Raw genomic sequence first — 19,861 nt, forward strand, 5'->3', positions numbered from 1 at the left:
TCTGAGGCAAGGTTGACTTCTCTTACTTTCAATACCTACCTAAAACCATTAAAGAAGCTGCATACTCGAAAACTGCATACTTGTCGACACACTCCACGTTGTAGGTGACATCTCCGTTTTCCCTTCTTTCCTTTCTTACCGATACTCCCCGTGACAGATGATGAAGGTTACATAGAATGGCACACAACACACAGCGCCCGCGATTTCTTAACGGTGATTCCCCTTGGCGGTCCAACGTTTGAGAACAGTCATCTGAGTGGTTTTTCATGTGATAAACGCGCTCTTTTGAACGTCCCTCAAATGCTGGGTGCTGGTTGGCTAGCTGGGTTTGCCCTAACAAAATTAAGGATTCTGAATTTGACTTCGTCGTGTACGAAGGTTGCGGGTGCAAATGAAATTTCGATCTTTAGATCGTCACCAGGTAAACATGTAATCTTCGCACCTATCTCTCTTAATAGCCAGTTGAAACGAATCCAAGGGTATTGTGTAGTAATTTTTTATGTTCAGTTGCTAGTTTTTTCTAAAAAAAAAAAAAAAAACACTTCAATTGAAACATGTAGGTATTTAACCTATTTAAATTCTGTGAATGTTTCATCATTCTCCAGCTACAAGATTAACTAGTCATGTTAGCAAAGCTATGACTACTAAATCTTCAAAGCCTCCGAACATCCTTATATATACTGGAAATTCGGACACAGAAGGCAGGAGGTTCACTGAAGTTAAGAAGGCACTGTCACAAGTGATAAATCTGCATAGCTACGTAATGTACAGGATTTATGAACAACAGATCACCACCCATCCATGGGTCGAAAACACTGCCCTTTTGGTTCTTGGAAATAGTGACTCAATGTCATCAAAAGTTCGACAAGTGTTTGTGAAGTATCTTGAAAGTGGAGGACAGATTCTAAGCTTGTGCAGTCCATTTATGTGTCAAGTTGTCAAAAAGCCCCTGGATAAACACCTGAAGCCTTTCATTGGATCCTTTCGAGTAAATCAAGAGGTGCTCCCTGATGCAATACAGGATTTCTCTGCACTTTGTCAGCCATATTATTTTGAAGGTGGGTGATTTTAGTAATTTAAACTCTTCAAGAAGCAATTGAATTGATTTTATTTTTGATGAAATAAATTCAGGAGAGAAAGCAAAGATTGTTGCAGAAGAGGAAACTTCAAGAAAACCAGTTGTCATTCAGATCTCTGAAGGTTCTGGTAATGCTCTGTTTAGCCTTGTTCATTTTGAGTCATTCACTGATTATGGAAAATTACATGGTCAAGAGCAAGATGCCGGAAGGAAGATGCTAGTGCATATTCTAAAACTATTAGGAATTAGCTGTCAGCCTCTGGAAGTGCCAGAACTGACCCCACTATACCTTCTTGCAAATGAGCAGGTGAGTTTCTTTTCCTAAAACTTTCAAAGAAAAGTACAAAAATCAAATATAAAAATTTGTTCGCCCCTTAAGTAGAAAATGTTTTCACACTTCTCCTTTGCTTTTTCACTGACCACATACCATGAAAAAACTAAGTTTTAAGTGCTCTGTAAGTTTAATAGTCCTTTTTACAGTTGTGGACTTGGTGGCCATGCTTTTGAACAGGAGTGAGGCTAAGGGTGACCTTGTTATGATAGAGATGTTGCTGCTTTTCAAATGCAAATTTCTTTGTTATCATGCTAACTAGATACAGGTCTCTATCACAACAGGGTCATCCTTAGCCTCACTCCTGTTCAAAGGCTTGGCCACCAAGCCCACAACTGTAAAAAGGACTATTGAAAGTCATAGAATAAAACAATTAATAAACTCAACCTCACAATAAGAGAAAAAATTAAGCATGTGACCAATCTGATTTTATAAATTAAACTACAGTTCCCCAACTCGTATTCAGTCTGTTATAGAAATATCTTTTCCACATTGTTTTGAATTGTAACTTTCACAAATAATAACATTTTAATGAAGATCTCTCTCTGTTTGTTATGTAAAAATCACGATTTTCTATTTGTCTCTTGTAACGTAAAGGATAAAAAAAGACTTATGCAGTCTTTAAGATCATCACTGGAGGAAGGTATCTGTAAAGGAAACCAGCTGTCACTGCACTTTGGGGCAAGTGATGAAATGTATATTCCAAATGCTACAGAGGAGAAATTACCTGTTATTTGTCAAGGGGAAAACTCCAAGGCTGTTACTTTTAATTGGAGCACCTACCAGAAATGCTTAAGTACTAAAGTTTTGGGAAAAGTGGTCTTGTACACTGATATAATCACATCCACACAAACAGTCTTTGATGGGTTAGTATTTGTCATAAGTACCAAGAATAATGCATTTTATTTTGAACTCACAACAACAAAAATAGGAGTACTTTTCATGAATAAGGTCCTTCTTAATAAAAGTGCTTCTTGAAGATAATGGTTGACCTTTAACAGGCTCAATAGTTAAATTATTTATTAAGTACCATTCAAATGGCATTAAGTATGAATAACAGTTATGTCTTCCTAGCACACCTGAAAATAGCAGGCTTTTGCCTCTGGACATCTGAAGTATCCTGAAACAATTTTTTCCAGGTTTTGTTGCTCAAAGACATACCCTACTCTCTCTTCTGTTTTTTTTTTTTTTTCTATATTTCTTAATCTAGGAATTATACCTTTACTTCAAATATCCCTGAGGATCTGGGGATAGTTGTTATTGCAGGACAACAAGTGAAAGGCCAGGGTAAGAAATGAATTCAAAGTTAAGTGAGGTTGTGATAATCTTGGCAAGATCTCGGCATAAAACATTCTTAGGTTATATTTCATTTGATGTGGACTTTTAAATTTGCTTTATTGTAAATTGTTATTATATAATAATAGTTACACAATGTATTGATCAGAAATGAATGGGCTGAATATGGTCTCTTCATGAATTTTTAAAGGCTGGTATGTTATTAATTTATATCTTTTTCTCAGACTGTATTTGTATTAAGTTAAACAAATAAAAATGAAAATTCATCTTCTTGCATCAAATCACAGGCCGAGGTGGAAACGTGTGGCTGTCTCCATCTGGTTGCTTAATGTTTTCCCTTCATGTTAGAATTCCATTTGCATCCAACCTTGGCAGAAGACTACCCTATCTACAGCACATTGCTTCATTGGCTGCTGTGGAAGCAATCACATCTCAACCAGGATATGAAGTAAATATTTAAAAACAGCATAAAAGATGGTTAACTGGAAAAATTGGTAAAATTGAAGAACAGCTCCCCAAAAACTGTCGGTCACTTGTCAGTTTTCTGTTGGTAATCTGTGGGTTTACAATTTCGAAATTATCATAATGACTGCTATTCTTCAATTTTACCCCATGCTGATATAATTGAGGTATTATCTCTCACACAGGTAAGGATATTATTCTCAGTAACTCCATTTTCAGCTTTGGATCTTCCGTAAAAATAAATGAATTGTGTTCGTGTAGAAATGCGATTAAAGAAATTGAAAATTTGCACTGTTGGTCACGTGTCGGTTTTCTGTTGGTAATCTGTTGGTTTACCATTTCAAAATTATATCATCGCTCTTCAATTTTACCCCATGCTGATATAATCGAGGTATTATCTCTCACACAGGTTAGGATATTATTCTCAGTAACTCCATTTTCAGCTTTGGATCTTCCATAAAAATAGATGAATTGTGTTCTTGTAGAAATGCGATTAAAGAAATTGAAAACTTGCACTGTTGGTCACTTGTCAGTTTTCTGTTGGTAATCTGTTGGTTTACCATTTCAAAATTATATCATCGCTCTTTAATTTTACCCCATGCTGATATAATTGAGGTATTATCTCTCACAGGTAAGGATATTATTCTCAGTAACTCCATTTTAGCTTCAGATCTTCCGTGAAAATAGATGAATCGTGTTCGCGTAGAAAGACAATTAAAGAAATTGAAAATTTGCACATAATGCATTGCAAACCTCATTTATTGGCCATATCAACTGTTGGGAAAGCAAGGAAAAATCTCTAAGCATCCGATAGAGTAATCTTGTCTTATTAAACCACGAAATTAATTGATGATAATTTTGAAATAGTGAACTGACAGATTACCAACAGAAAACCGACAAGTGAGTGAGAGTTTTTGGGGAGCTGTTCTTCAATTTTACTGAAAAATTAACTATTTGATGTGCAATGAAGATAACACATCCCATCTTAAGAACATTATAGACTATAGTGAACTTGATATTTTGTTTGCATCACTCCAGAACAATGTAAATTAAGGTTGGCACATGGAAGTCGAAGTCGTGCCACATCACGCCTCTACTTTGCGAATTACATTGGCTGCCTGTTTGTTATCGTATCGAATATAAAATAATTCTTCTTACATTTAAGGTATTGCATGGTATGGCGCCCGATTACTTGCGCCACTTAATGTCTGTCTTGCCGCCGTCTAGGTATAATTTAAGGCGCAACGATGACTCCGCAGCTTTATTAACTTTCCCGAAAATAATATCCAAGAAGACCCTGGCAGATAGATCGTTTAGTTGTGGCGCCCCTAGACTTTGGAATCTGCTTCCTACCACAATAAGATCTATTTCCAGTTTAGATATTTTTAAAATTAGACTTAAAACTTTTTTTATTTAATGGGGCGTTTAATTAGTTACTATAGTTGTTATAATTAAATTGCATTATTGATGAATTATTTTATTTATTTATTTATGGAATTTTAGAATTGTAATTTTGAACTTCTATTTTATTTTTGATTTAACATTTATTGTAAGGCACAGTTGAATATTTTTATAGAAACTGCGCAGTATAAATTTAAATTTAATAATAATAATGATAATAATAATAATAATAATAATAATAATAATAACATGACTAATCTCTACAACTATAGTCCCTGTGACAAGTCATGGGACAAGTCCCATTGTGTGAAGTAGCCATTTTATTTTTGCCATACATTCTAGTTGCAGGAACTAAAATTTGGTCCCTGTGACTAGTCCCACAAATTCAAACTGGTTTGAAATAATTTACATGAGTATACTGGAAATCTTGATCAAATTTTTGCCCCTTTTCATTTCTGTATTGGCCACATCTGACCGGTAACAAAGCCTTATATTCCACTTATATTTGAACTGAATCAGAAACAAGTCAAGCACTGAATAATTTCACTGAACAATCTGGGTGCCATTTCACCGGTCCCCCGGTTTTCAAGTTGCTACTTTCCTGTGCAGTAGTTGGTCCTCGGTGTAAACACTTATAGGGACTAGTCCCTGCGACCTGTCCCTTTGTGTGAACTCTTCAGGGGACTATTGGCAAGGACTAGTCCTCTTATGTGTGCCGGCCTTTAGAGTAAAGCAATCTCTGTCTTAAGGAACCACCAAGCTTGTTTACATGACATTGATCATAACTGTTTGTGTCTAGATTATTTAAGGTTGTGTGTACTGACCTTTATGGTGGTTTGAACTATTTCATCTTTTGCTTCGATCTTAGTTCTAACATTTAGGCAAGGGTTCAGATGCATGACATGCATTTAATATTAGAAATGTGGGTATTTTTGCAGAACTCATTTGACTTACAGTATATGTTTGTTTCTTAACAAAGGATATCAACATCCGCCTCAAGTGGCCAAATGATGTTTATTATGGTCAAAAGATTAAAATTGGAGGTGTTATTGTGACATCATCAGCAAAAGATAACATTCTAAGTGCTGTGATGGGTAAGTATTGCTGTGTTTATTAAAAAGTTGAGTTTCATTCATTTGATAGCTTCAGTTGGTAAATTTTAACAACTTAATGAAGTTCTGAAGAGAGGTATCCATGCATCAGGATACCTCTCCATTCAGAGGCAGTAGCTATTCTGAGCCTGTTTTTCATGCTACATATGTGGGAGTTTTTAACCAAAGGGAAGTAAAGGAGTGTCTTGGTGCACCACAAAGTTGGTTGATTTGGCCATACCTCAATAACTGTTCAAAGTAAGATCTGAAACTGATGATGGAAAAACTGTTTTCTGCAATAAAGCTTGTCTAATCCATACAGTTTCTCTTGAATCACAGCACTACCAAATTCTGTCAATTTAAAGCAGAAATTCAGGCTAAGGTCATGTTGACTGGAAATTAGTTGCATTCTCCATTTATTTTTCTCACTTAGGTATGGGAATTAATATCAGCAACACAAAGCCTACCATCAGTGTAAATGAAATTATTTCTCTGCATAATAGTGAACATGGGACTAACCTTAAACAGCTGACAACGGAAGAGATGTTGGCAAGAACAGTCAATAAAATAGAAACCCTTTTTGAGGACTTTCAGGAAAATGGTTCTACACCATTTTTGAAAAAATACTACAACCGCTGGCTTCATAGGTACGTATTAATAAAATAGTTTTTGTAAATGACACTGTATATACTGTCTTGTAGATGGCTAGTTAATGGTGCATGGTGTGATAGTCACTGTCAATTTGGTATCAAAAATAATTATTTCCCCAATTTATCACAGACTGTCATCAACTACCAGTCACATAACAAGGATTCAAATAACATACATGGGTCCATAAGTTTCCCAGGAATATAAAGTTTGTGTAATTGAGGAATCATATCATATGGTCACAATCACACTGTTAAATACTTAGTCTAGTTTTGTTATTTCACAGTACATGAACCTAGAGAATTTTTTTTTATCATGTTTTGACCCATCAAATTTGAACCTTTGACTGTATCTTACCTATCAGTTATTATTATAATAAATGCTGAGAAATAACTGTACAATCAAACCAATTTTAAATACTATCAAATGAAACAGTGTTTTGTCTCACAGACTGAAATTCTTTTATTTTCAATTTTAATGTAAAAAGTAAGCATGCCAATCCCTCTGTGTTACTCTACTTTTAATTAAGTTAACTATATCTCAAGTGCAGGACCAATAGGCATGCAGGGTAGTGTAGTCACAGTAAATAAAGTTATGATATGTTCCACTAAAAGTACCACTATTTTTAACTCCAAATACAAAATACTGTCAGCATACACATCCTAAATTTAACATTTTAATATTCTTAAATTTTATTTCAGTGAAGTGACTGTTAACCTGTCAGCGAATGAAGACAAGAAGGAAGTGGTGATAAAAGGACTCGATGAATTTGGTTTCCTATTGGTGCAAACCAAGTCTGGCGAATCATTATCAGTACAGCCAGATGGAAACACTTTTGACATGCTGAAAAATCTAATTGCGATAAAAAATAGCTAGCAACATTAATGAACTCTAGGCTTTTACTAATATTTTTACATGTCATGTAGTTAATATTTTAAGAGATTTACATCCCAGGTGGGACAAGTACATTGGATGTAAAGAGACAGTGAGATGCCATAAAACAAGATGTATCAACTTTATTATGACTTTCCCCACACTTACCAAGATTGTGTTCAAAAACATGTATAATAAATTTAGAAAGGCTCTCTGTTCGACCCTTAAGAATTAAATTTACAAGAGTATATTTTAAAATTGTTTCCCCCATCTAGAGTGTTAATCTAGTTGTGTTAAAGTTAAAATACTAGAGTGTATATTTACATACAGCTCCAGGTTTCTTTTTCTAAATTTTACACACTGAAAAATTATGGAATAAATAGATGTGAATTCAAGGTAGTATTACCAGTAGCTGCAGTTGTCAAATTCTAAATATTCAGTTTTTAAATAAATGAAGTTACTTAATATATATAATAAAGAAATTGATCCTTCTTACAATTTGAAAACTTTTTTCTTCGTATCTTTTCATGTCTCTTACTCAGACATTTCAATTAATCAATTAATTAAGGAAGAAATTTTAAAGAGAGAAATAGGCGATTTCTAAACCCTCTGGCTGAATTGATTTAAATTGATTTCTTATGCATGACAAGCTTTGTGCAACTATTGGAACAGCCTGATTGGTAATAACAGGTGATTTCTTTGCTTCAGAGCCTTGCTTTCATGCACCATATGTACCTGTTTCAGCACTTTTGTGGATAAACTTACTGAAGTTTTAAAACTGTTGTACCAGGTCCATGAAGGAATATGGTACTGCATAAGGAAGGGATCCCATCACAATTATCAGTCACTAATAATAATATTGGAGGGCACACAGCATGTAAAAGCAAGGTTCTAAATTAAATACAGTATGCCACATGCTAAAAATTAAGAGCAGAAAGTAAATGCTGCAAAAGTTAATTCAGGATTGATCAAGGCTTTCTTTGTTTGGGAGATCAAAGACTATTGGTGGATGAGATGGCTTGTACTGGACTGTTACTGATGAGGCATTAACAAATGTCGTTACTCCATCTGTAGTTATTCCATATCCTACAAAGTGAATGAATGAATGAATTCCTTATTTATATTGCACCCTTTCTATACACTATTCAAAGGCGCAGTACCCCCCATCAATTTGATAGACACTACACAAAGATAGACGACAACACCGGGTACTATGTGCCCTACTCTTCGAACAGTGTGTGGGTTCTTTAACGTCCCACAAATTTTTTTATCACATACAAGGGCTTGTGAGACGGGACCTCCATTTATCGTCCCTATCCGAGAAGACTAGAAAGTCTAACCATTTGCAGATATTATTACAAAGGCAGCACTGTCTTCTCAGTTAATTAAAGACCTGAGTGTTGGTCCGGCCGGATTTGAACTCACAACCTCCCGCACGACAGTACGGCACTCTACCAATTGAGCTAACCAGGAGGCAGTTAAGAAATGTTATTCTGACTCAAACACATAAATTAAATGATTATCAAATATAATCGCATGAAAAAAATTAAATGTCATTACTCCATCTGTAGTTATTCCACACCCTAAAAAGTACCCAATTGAATAATGTTATTCTTACAAACACACAGAATAATGATTATTAATTATAATTACATGAAAAAATTAGATTAAAAGAAGTATTCAACATTTGATAATGATTGCATCATTTGTTCTGACAAAGGGCTAGTGCTAAATTATCAGCTTCAGATTGAAACTCTTTTTGGTGGCCAGATTTTACTTAATATTAATTACCTTTTATACCCCCCCACCAACTTACCCACTTTATTTATTTAATTTTTTTTTTTTATATATATATGTAAAGGTTCATGAAAAAACCCTCAACAGAATGATGACAACATTCAAAAACTTTACTCAAACTGACCATAACTGTTAGATTAACTTTATCATTCAATGAAAATATTACTCCAAAATGTTAACTTTGCTTTTTCACTGGCCAGGGGTGTCTGCTCAGAAAACAGAATTTACTTCACATTCAACTTTCCCACTCATAAAGGCAGCCATACATGTTCCCCAATTATCATTAGACAGTGCAAATATCACAACAGCTGGGTAGTTATTTTATGATTTTTATGATGCCATACCTTCATGGATATGTCCAAAAATGTGATACCTGGGCTTGACCCGGGACTGTATGGTGTGTAAAAGATTAAGACATCCAGCTCTTAGCTTTGAAATTGCAAGATCTCCATGACCTGTTAAGAATGAAATGCTTTGAGACTGAGAAAATGGAGAACACTTTAATTTATACTGACAAGTCAATTGGTTACTGATCAATTACAGTACAATTCAAAGCATAGGTAGAAACCTTCCAATTCAAACTAATTACTGGAATGGCTATCGCAGTACAGTTTTCTCATGCCTTGTTGTTTTTCCATAGAACACAACACTTCATAAACACTTTTCCAACTAGTGTTTGGTTTCTGGGCTTCCCTGAAATGCTGAGTGATAAGGGAGGAATTACTGCAAAAGGTACTGGTATAATAAGTAGTTTAAAGTGGCTTAATCCTTTGACCGAGAGTGACAAGCAGCTGATTTGTACCTATAGTATCACTGCTGATTAAGATTGTAAGAACAAAATAGATGATTAACAACTAAAGAAGCTTTTAATTGCCCAAAAAATTCTTCATGTCATAAAAAAAAAGGAAGTGTAGAGATAACAGATGGAAAATAGGCATACTGGTATTGGTGTTGGGGTACTAAGGGTTTAAGCATTATAGTACCTAAGGGTGGGCTGTGGGTCACAAGGATGTCAATGCCATCTGGAATTTTGTTCCATATCTCTTGAATTGGCTGACCCCGAGGCTTCATGAAAGCCCAGTCACAAAACACAGGTGACCTGCAATTGTATCGGAGTAAAGAGGCATTGTAGTGAGAAAGTATCTAAGGCAAACAAAGCATGCAACTTATCCACAATTAACAATTACTAATAATGTCTTCTTGCATGTTGTAGCCCATGTAATGCTCTACTCCCCACTAGATTTGCAATGATTAATGCAATGATTAATGTCCTGAGATAATTACTATCCAGGAACTTGTTTCATGAACACTTGATGGATAGAAAACTGTTTTTTGTTTTCCATGTTTGCATTCAAGATTACATTTGTTTGTTTTCTTTTCTTTTGTTTTGTTTTGTTTTTTTTTTTTTTTGTAATCAAGCAAAAAGATATCATGAAATGAATATAAATGGACTAGTTTTTGAGCTAATGACCCATACTTCTGCCCCTCACTTTTGGACCTTGACTTGATTGCCTGAGGCCACATTTTAGAATCTCAGGCTGAGGAATAGTATTATATTAATTCTTTTCTCAAAAACCCATACTTTCGGTTTCATTTCCAGATTTTCACATCTAAATCTTGACTTTAAAAACAGTAAGAAAAATCAGCTTTGCATGAACGGTTTAAGACCAGGCCTTTCATGAAACGGGCCCTACGCCTCTCAATTCAAGCCCCAGTGTCTCACCACGGGGAGCCATAAATTCGAAATCCACGCAGAGTTATTTCCTCGTCTTCCAAATAGATGCAGTTTGTGAGTTGCTTCCGAGTGTCCTCAGGATCCTCTCTGATCCGTGTAAAGTGTGACCATAGAGAATCGTAGCTCTCAAGATCAAACGAAATGTCATGGTTACCAGCGATGACAACCTTGTAGGGATGATTGAGTGTTCCCAAAAATCTGTTGAAGTGGATCACTTGATCACGGGATCCACAACTTGTGAAATCTCCTGCGTGAATTAAGATATCACCATCTGGAATAGCATGTTCCATTTTATCCGTCCTGTTGTGTGTATCTGAAATGCAGACAAATCTTGTGTGCCCAGGAGGCTTTGGGCTTCGTACATCATTTTGCTTTTGCCTCTCTACAACTTGAGATGACTCAAGAAGATTCCACGCAATTGTCGGGCGATCCACAAATTTTTCGAGGGCATATTCCACAGAAACATCTTTACCTTGCTTAGCTTTCGCCTTAGCCAAAATCTTCTTCATCGTCACAGACTATGTCGGTCCAAATATTAAATTAAACTTCTGTAAACTTGGCAAATTCTTCCTATCAGCGTCAGCAAATTTTTAGCAGGCCTCCGTCATTATACCGCGGGAGAATAGAACCAAGTATTTCTTACCCCAACCTTCTAGATTGATCATTCCACACGGCCACTTCCATTTGGCTGTCTGCGCGTGAAGACATCGACTACTCACATTTGTTACGTTTTTACAAATATCATCTGATTTTGATTCAGCATTATGCCAACAAAAAAAACCTCAAAGGACTCTCAGGCTGCAGCCAAGAACGTAGGAGGCTTCTCCGCATTTCAACTGCTCATATTTTTGATCGCTACTTCATCAGTGGCAATGAATTTTGCCATGATCTACGGAATAATTCCTTTACAAGGTAAATTTCGTTAAATCTCTCCTTTTCACATACGAACTGTTTCATAAATGCAGTTTACTTTTTTTCACCAGGTTCCAATACGTTCTTAAAAGATGCGCATCTGCTTTTTCCTTTCTCGAATTTTATACAGGAGTGCACGCCAACAAGTGGTCGGCCCGAAGAGGTCAAAGAGCCATGTAGACAGATAAAACTTTATCTCTTTAGTCCAAAAATTTCCCGCGAAAACAAACGTTAAATCTAGCACGACCCCGTTTTAACTTACACCCATTGTTTTTTCCATTGGATCTCCATACAGGATGCGATGGTCCCCCCGGAAAAACCGGAGAACAAGGTGTGGAAAATTTGCATTTATTTTCTAAGAGAATTATATAATATGCGGTTTGCTATAGAGAGGTATTCGAAGCCGTGGTAGTAATTGTAATATGATGACACCAAAATGTCCTTTTTATTTTAAATCAGGCCCGGCTGGTCCCCAAGGAAAGCCTGGAGAAGCCGGTAAGCTATTTATTTTGTGAGCCCGTTTGTTTATGAAAGCAGTCTCATCCTTGGACATATTGAATTCTCAATTCATAGTTTCAACTGGGTTTTAAGCAATACTAGTAGACTGAGACCTTTATTCCTTGCTTCCTTGTGAAATAATAATCCTGCACAACTCGAAGCGAATTCCTTTGTTTAGAGAAGAACCAACAACCCGGACTGCGTCCGTTCTTTCAAGGCTGTAAAATTACCGTGACGTGTCACGCATTATCAAATCATCACAAAACGCTTTACCTTAAACGTACATGGCGCTAAATCGACTTTAAGTCGAATAACAACCCCGCAGTTACAGGTTGATGTTAAACAAACGTCAAAAGTGTCACTTTAACATTTTCATTGACAAGCTGTGATTATGCGTTCTAGAAGAAAGCTTCGGAAACCGTTCACGCAATCACCATTGTGTCACGAACTCTACGGTTGTCAACGTGGCATTGGTAAACTTCCTGCCTAACTATCTATGCCTTATTGTGCTCTTAATTGTATAAATAAAGCAAACAGTGAAACTCAAACTTATCATATAGGAATATTTATTTAAAAGAGATAACTTGCAATAATTTTCTTTTATGTATTTATAGAGCTTGATAAATATTGACCCAGCCGTTCTTTAAGAAATTATGTCAATCGAATATTAATTTTTAGCGAAATTTAAGATGTTAAAAGGTATTCTTAATGTTTAAGTATATGCTAAGTCTGGCATGATAGTTTTTTAGTAAGAGTTAACTACTGATTTGGTAAAGTATACTCAAAAAAAGTAAATTACTGTAATACACAATAATATTTTAAAATAGAGGTAGCAATTCATGATATTTAGTTTAATTTAATTTAATTTAATTTACTCATCTCTCCCTGAGATTAAAATGATGTAATTAAATTTTCAAGTCTGAATTGTAGCAATCCTGATTGTTCATCATGTATTCCTTATCCTAAATTTAAACAATTCATGTGCTTTCAATTCATAGGATTGATTACTGACATGCATATCAACCACTCTTTGTGGAGGCTAGTGACTGTTCTCTCTTTACCCATCTTATGACATACAATTTAACTTGAAACCCTTCTAAAACAGTACAAGTTAGGGTTGGAATTTCATGGTAGAAAATTGGTTTTCAGTGAGATCTAGACTTGCTTAAACCTTTCAGGTTTATAAGTGGGTTGACTTGCTTTATATTGTATCTTTTCCTCAATTTTTACAATTTCACACATGAACACGATGCTTTGAAAGAGAAAATGTCAAATTTGGAGTATGCTTTGATTAAACGCTAAATTCTTAGAGCTAGAATTACAATGAAAGTATGGCAGACAGTCTGGAGAATTGAAATTTAGATCTTTGCAGGGAAAGGTTGATATATACTTTTTCATCTAGAAGATTTTCAAGACTTTTTATTTCCTTTTCTTTTGTTAGAAAGGAACAGATAAGAGTTCTACTAGTTTTGGTATCTTATTCGTATCATTTATTGAGCTTTTCTTTGAGTCTCCCTTTTGAGCCCTGTCTCAAGTTAATCAGACTAATAGAAATGGAAACTTTATACAGGTGTACCAGGAAAAGTAGGTGTAAAAGGTGCCCAAGGGAATCCAGGAGAGAAAGGTGATAAAGGAGACCCAGGGGAACAAGGCTTCAAGGGGAATATTGGACCCAAGGGGGACCAAGGACCCCAAGGGGAAAGAGGGATGCAAGGTACATACTCATGCTAGAGACATACAATATTTGATGACACATTATAAAAATGTCCAAAAATTTTAAAAAGAGATTTTCTTTTTTACGGTTAATTTCAAAGCTATCAATGTTAAAAAGTTATCATTAGGGAGCTGCCAGTAAGTTTATATGGTCCTACCGTTTTTTTCATTCTTACAATATTTCATTTATCTAATAATCAGTCCATTGTGTAAAGCCTCAGTAATCCACTTAAATTTACTCTCTCTAAGACAGTTTTGTTTTGACAAGTCATTTTTACTGTTAAATGAAATAAAATTTTAAGAAAAAAATTAAAGTGCAAAATGAATTTGCTTTAAAACCTAATAGTGGTTACATGTACATATAAAAATTTCCTATGGAACATTTTGGGGATACTTTAGGTGCTCCTGGTCTAAATGGTGAGAGGGGTCCAACAGGACTTCCAGGCGAGAAAGGAGAGTCAGGAGCCCCAGGTGAAAAGGGACCCCAGGGTGAAAAAGGTCCCAAAGGGGATGTTGGAGACAAAGGTACCCAATGTGTAGAAATTGAATTAATTTAAAAATATCAGCAATTTCCAATTATTTCATCTGCTTTTTCTCATCAGACTCAAATTTTTTTAAAAGAATTTAACCAAAATTCCTTGGTCATGTTTGTTTGTTTGTTTATTTATTTATACCCCTTGCAGAAAATCTGAATTACAGGTGTAGTCACCAAATTGTATTCTAAAATGTTGAATTTAAAATATTTGAAATAAGAAGTTGTAAAGTTAACACTGTATTTAAATTATTGCTAAATTATTGCTAAATAGTTAATTTTCAATGATATCAATGACTGAGAATTTTAGTACAGGTTCTTCGGGAAGAAACTGTCATTAGATACCGCATAACTCATGAAAGAGCTACACGAGGTCCAAACAAAAATAAAGCTTTTTTAGTATTTGTCCTTCATTCATAACCAGCACTCGACTCCTTTTTTTTTTTTAAATAAGTTTTAGCTGGTGTAAGTCCTATGGCAGTAAGTGTGTCAAATAAATTTAACAGCCTCTCTTTGCAATAATAATGGATCCACTTGAGATTCATGTCCTCATAGTTTATTCTTTGCCAGAAGTATGAAGCTGTGAATGACTATGTTCATTGTTGTGACAAAAATAATTAACATATGAATGAAGTGTCATAATGTTTGATGTTCATTCATTCATTCATTCTCTTTTGCCCTGCAAACTCAACGTGTTACAAGATATAAGCATGTTTGATTGCCAAAGTTTTTTTAGTCCAAAAACAAAAATGCAGATGGAAACACTGTTTTATTAGGAATAGATTGAGTTCTTTTCATGAACAGAATTTATAGGTAGAATTAATTAACTATGTCTCATAGTTTCATATTAATTCCTGCAATCAAAAGTCTGCAGGTAGTATATTTAATCTACCTGAATTGAAAAATAAGTGACCCAGCTCAATAAGGCTCTTTACTTTACTCTTAAATGTATATGGTGGTCACTTTCAATCTCAAAAAGTAAAAAATACACACTGTTAATTTTGTGTTCTCTATGATGCTGCTGAAGGTCCCACAGGTCAGACAGGCCCAATAGGTCCAGCAGGACCTCAGGGGGAGAGGGGTAAGTATGTTGTTCCACCATAATATTGTTATCAATACACAAAAAAAAGGAGTTTGGTCATTAACCTGGTTACCGAATGTATACAGGTCCCCAGTTCACAACTGTTTGCTTTGGTATACACCACAGAAAATAATCTGTATCAATAGATAAAAAATGTTAATGTGTGTGGATCAAATGACCACTTTGTAGGAATCATAAAAGCCAAGATCCTGTAAATAATCTCCTGGTCATAACATGTTAAATAACTTGTCAAGTATACCCTTGAATTTTGGTTTTGTCTGGTCTCAATTTTTCTTTTTCACATTTTTTTATTGTGTGTGTGCATTAGGTAACACAGGTGCAGATGGGCCACAGGGTCCTCAAGGTGAGTTTTGAATACTTGTTGTCTTTTCCCTTTAGAACCGTTGCCACTGTCTTTTTGAGTTGTTGCAAGGGAAAATCAAGTAAGGTGCAACTCCACACAGTTATTTGCATCTTATTTGGCCAAATTTGGACAATTGTGACAGTAAATACATCAGGTGAAGTTGTCTTTGCATGGCAACTGCATAAGGTAGCAACAAGGTAGCAGTGAGGGTCCCTTATAATCATAGTTATCTTCTTGCAAGGTGCACTCCTGATAGTTTGTAAAGTGTCATTACCATCTTTGCCCTTAAGGTGATATTTTAATGAGCAATTCAATGGTAGAAGTAAGGCCTTTTAGTGGAATTTTGTTAAACTTTCTTTCCTCTTTTTCCTCTTGTTTTCCTCTTTTCATTTGCATTATTTTGTTTTATTACAGGGCCATCAGGAGATAGGGGACTTGATGGATTAAATGGAGAACCTGGTGAGATGGCTATTAATTTAGAAATCAGACAGACATACAAATTTATAATTCAAGTTATCAGTTTTTAGATTTACTCATAACAAGTTCTTTGTATGAATCTTACATAACTTTCCTGTACTACAGGGAATCAACCACACAGCCTTGCAGATACTGTTAGATAGGTTATAAATGCAGATTAAACTTTATTTCCATTTTTGCTTTAGGTGCACAAGGCCCTCCAGGACCTCAAGGTCCCCAAGGGGAACAAGGACCCCAAGGTGAAAGAGGCCCCCAAGGGGAACAAGGTGTGGCAGGTACCCCAGGGGAGTTACCTGTACCACCTGATCAAACAGGAACACAATGATGAAGTGGCAATTTATTTAAGATCAATGTGAGTCAAGCAGATATCTTCATGAGTTGAATAAATGCTACAGGTTGAAAAGTTAACATGTGCTTTGTCTGGTGGAACTAGTTTTAAGACATATTTGATCCTTATATTACTCAAGTTGATCAAAAGAAAAGAAAAGTAAGGTTGACATTTACGCTATTATGTTATTACATTCATGTTATTTTCCTGGCAGATACTCCTAGGGTTAGGCCATGTGCTGCATATATCTGGAAATAAATTTTGAATGATTATTTATAGTTTTTCAGTTTTATCTGAAACTTAATTTAATGGATTTTTCTATTTACACTCTTCTGAGACAATTTTGAAAGTAAGGAAGTACACGAATTTGCCTTTTCTTTTAAACAAGATAGTTATCCTTGAGTGACATCTGATTTCTTTTTGTTGCAGGATGAAAATTTGAATACAACTTCAGTACATGAATTACAACTGCCTCTTCAGAATGACCCTTTGCTTCTTTTAAATATTGTGGCACACATTCTACTAAGAATCTTTGCCACAATGTTGTCTACCTTGACAATCTTTGTTTTTCCTTTGTGCTTTTTTTTATCATCTTGACCTTTGTTGTTTTGTTCCTTTTTGGGAAATGTTGTCTCTGTTTCTATTTCTATTTTTTGTGTGTTTGTTGCTTGGTAACTGGTATTTTGATGCAATTCTCAATAGCAAGTTTGCTCTTGTAGTGTAATATATATCATTAATTTTGTTAGAATGAATTTGAAATTGTTTTACTTCAAGACTACTTTAAGCCTAGCATAGAGTCAAAAAACTTGTAAATGGTTTTGCGAAACATTCCCTGCAGAATATACTGCAAAATTGGAGGCAGTCTTGAGGCAAGAATTTTTTTAAAATTTTTAGAATTGCAGGAAAGTAACATATTGATGCTTTTATTTTAGTGCAGTTTAAATAATAGAGTGCTTTCATCAATTGATTTTATCAAAGAGATAATGGTGGAAAGAAGTCCTGGATATGGATATTTCTATTTTTGCTGGACTTTACTAAAATAAATTTAAAAGTATTTTGCCATTTTCTATTGATTACAGCAACCCTTTACATCCCTGACATCAGTTTATTCATCGTACTCCTCTCTATGCATTTACTTGGGTACTGACAATGAGAATTTGTTTAACAATCGATTGAGAGGTTGGTGATAATTTTCTTTATTCTCCTGATCCTAATGTACGGTTCAGCTGTATTGCTGTAAGGAGAACTTGGATGCTGGTCACTCCAAGGGTTTTAAAGGTTAAACTTATCTACTCCTTCATTATCATTCCTATAGACTAGTTGGACTCCATTTTATATGAAGTTTTCAAATGTTTTGCCAGAGAAACCTTTTAGCTAGAATTACAGGTACTTAATTCTATTTAATTGAAATAAACGTGTAAACGTTTCAAGTGTGGTTTGGTAATTTGTCTTACTATATTGTCTCATTGTAAAGTCTTGCCTCGCGTGAATAACCTCTTAAAAGAAAATTAACCTGATTAATATTTACATTAGCTTGGCGACCTTCAATCATGATAGGGTCGCGCGAAATAATACTAATGGTGTTTCGTAACGGTAAATGCTGATAAGTGAAGGGTAAATAAAGCTAAGTAGCAGTAAATGATGTCTGATAACAAATGATGGTGACAGTGACTGACGCTTCGTTTAGAGGTAGATGATGACGTTTAGTGACAGTGAATGACGCTCAGTGACTAAGAATGACACTTAGTGATAGTAAATGGCTTTAATAGTGACGGTAAATGATACTTAATGACAGTTAATGACACTTTGTGACGGTAAATGACCCTTAGTGATGATAAATGACGCTTAATGACGGTAAATGAAGCTTAGTGACAGTTAATGATGCTTAATAGCCGGAGGTAATGCTTTGTGGCTCCAAATGCGCCTGTTGACCATATATGATGCTGAAAAATCAAATCTTTTATTCGCATACGTCTCCTTCGAATGACGTATTCCTTTATCGAGATTATGAGCCTTCATGAACGCGCTTGCGTGACGCATCATTCTTCTCAATGAATCTTCGTCGCCAAACGACATCAAATCCAAAATACTCTCCAATTCAATCACTGCTATTTTTGGATTGTCCGCTATGTAATGGTGTCTATCCACTGCTCTACTACTAGTTGCCATTCTGCTGGCTATCTACAAGCTCTCTCGTGATCACGCCTTGCGTATATTCTAACATAATCTTCCAAAATGTCACGTCTTTTATCTGCTATCACTTGTGTCTCGTAGTCCAATAAACTACATTCATCTACATCACGTAATGCTATATACAACTGATTTCTGATTTGCTCTAAAGTCTCCATATCCGCAAATTTTGTAATACTTTCCAATGCCTCTAATATCATGCTCACCGATACTTTTGGATTCATCATCCTCTTAACAAAATCACGTCTTGCCACATAATGAAATTTAAGCCACTACAAATGTCACTTTTAACTAAAAAAATTCCTACCTGCGGGCGGCTGCCCGCAGGGGGCCTAGGACCGGCGGCGGCGGCGGAGGAAGAGCACCATTCATTTAGACATACATCAATTCAACTCCGTACCAGACTCTTTTGACCGAGTCATACTCGGACCCAGGCCTTGCGGGATTGCCAGAGCAGACGCCTTACACTACTGTTGGAAGCCAAATTATGTCCTTTTTCATTGTTGGAGATCTTGCAAAGTGATACGGGTAAAGGCAGGTTTCAGTGTGTAAAAAACCTCTTTTTAAGTGAAAATGAATATTCGTAAACGTAGATATTATAGGTTTCTACACAACAGCAAAGATAACCTTAAAAACAAAGAATTTACTGCTGAACTATAAACAGCTTTTAGAGATAACTTGGACGAATTGCAATTTCTTTAAATTTTCAGTTCCTCTATGAGGCATCTGTTTCAACAATCCTGCTTTTAAGATATAAACAGGAATTAGGAATAAGTTGTACTTTGATTGATTTTTTGAAGATGAAATTTCATACTCTAGCGACGACTGTCTTAAGTAATGTATTCGTCATCAAATAAATAGTAAGTTAATCACAATATATAAATTAATAAGGCAAAGGAACTTTAGACTTTCCAGGTTCTCATTGGAAACAAAAATTCTTTAAAATAGGTGCCAAAAAATCTTAACTGAGAAACTTGAGATAGGCTGTGAACTCAAAAAGTATTTTTTTTGACTTGAAATTAGTTTTACCGACAAAAACTGAAAGCATTACTTA

The 19,861-nt window shown here is 35.3% G+C and overlaps 3 protein-coding genes across 7 annotated transcripts; 2 read left to right on the plus strand and 1 right to left on the minus strand.

Moving 5' to 3' along the window:
* Positions 1 to 204: 204 nt before the first annotated feature.
* Positions 205 to 7,678, plus strand: LOC111340632 (biotin--protein ligase). Of its 2 annotated transcripts, none has more exons than XR_015990294.1 (9): positions 205 to 421; positions 606 to 1,058; positions 1,132 to 1,385; positions 2,007 to 2,275; positions 2,620 to 2,696; positions 2,993 to 3,153; positions 5,548 to 5,662; positions 6,163 to 6,306; positions 7,009 to 7,147. XR_015990294.1 is itself a non-coding variant. In XM_022947507.2 (9 exons), the coding sequence occupies exons 1-9, from the start codon at positions 301 to 303 to the stop codon at positions 7,181 to 7,183; spliced, it is 1,839 nt and encodes a 612-aa protein (XP_022803242.2). In that variant the 5' UTR covers positions 205 to 300; the 3' UTR covers positions 7,184 to 7,678. The 2 variants fall into 2 exon arrangements, 1 of the variants encoding a protein (XP_022803242.2); XM_022947507.2 differs by having other exon boundaries at positions 6,093 to 6,306; positions 7,009 to 7,678.
* LOC111340612 (metallophosphoesterase domain-containing protein 1) lies at positions 7,299 to 11,322 on the minus strand. Its single transcript, XM_088729402.1, has 4 exons — positions 10,701 to 11,322; positions 9,961 to 10,076; positions 9,322 to 9,432; positions 7,299 to 8,266 (listed from the first exon to the last, which is right to left on the minus strand). Exons 1-4 carry the CDS (start codon positions 11,219 to 11,221, stop codon positions 8,139 to 8,141), a joined length of 876 nt encoding a protein of 291 aa, XP_088585528.1. The 5' UTR covers positions 11,222 to 11,322; the 3' UTR covers positions 7,299 to 8,138.
* Positions 11,314 to 18,043, plus strand: LOC111340638 (uncharacterized). Of its 4 annotated transcripts, XM_022947512.2 has the most exons (10): positions 11,350 to 11,624; positions 11,920 to 11,955; positions 12,084 to 12,119; positions 13,693 to 13,836; positions 14,235 to 14,360; positions 15,395 to 15,448; positions 15,777 to 15,812; positions 16,227 to 16,271; positions 16,475 to 16,641; positions 17,047 to 18,043. In XM_022947512.2, exons 1-9 carry the CDS (start codon positions 11,477 to 11,479, stop codon positions 16,612 to 16,614), a joined length of 765 nt encoding a protein of 254 aa, XP_022803247.2. In that variant the 5' UTR covers positions 11,350 to 11,476; the 3' UTR covers positions 16,615 to 16,641; positions 17,047 to 18,043. The 4 variants fall into 4 exon arrangements, with proteins under 4 accessions (XP_088585529.1, XP_022803247.2, XP_022803250.2 ...); XM_088729403.1 differs by lacking the exon at positions 17,047 to 18,043 and having other exon boundaries at positions 11,314 to 11,624; positions 16,475 to 16,642; XM_022947515.2 differs by lacking the exon at positions 13,693 to 13,836 and having other exon boundaries at positions 11,351 to 11,624.
* The last annotated feature ends 1,818 nt before the right edge of the window (positions 18,044 to 19,861 follow it).

This window comes from Stylophora pistillata, chromosome 8, assembly GCF_964205215.1.
Source record: "Stylophora pistillata chromosome 8, jaStyPist1.2, whole genome shotgun sequence".
Lineage (NCBI taxonomy): Eukaryota > Metazoa > Cnidaria > Anthozoa > Scleractinia > Pocilloporidae > Stylophora > Stylophora pistillata.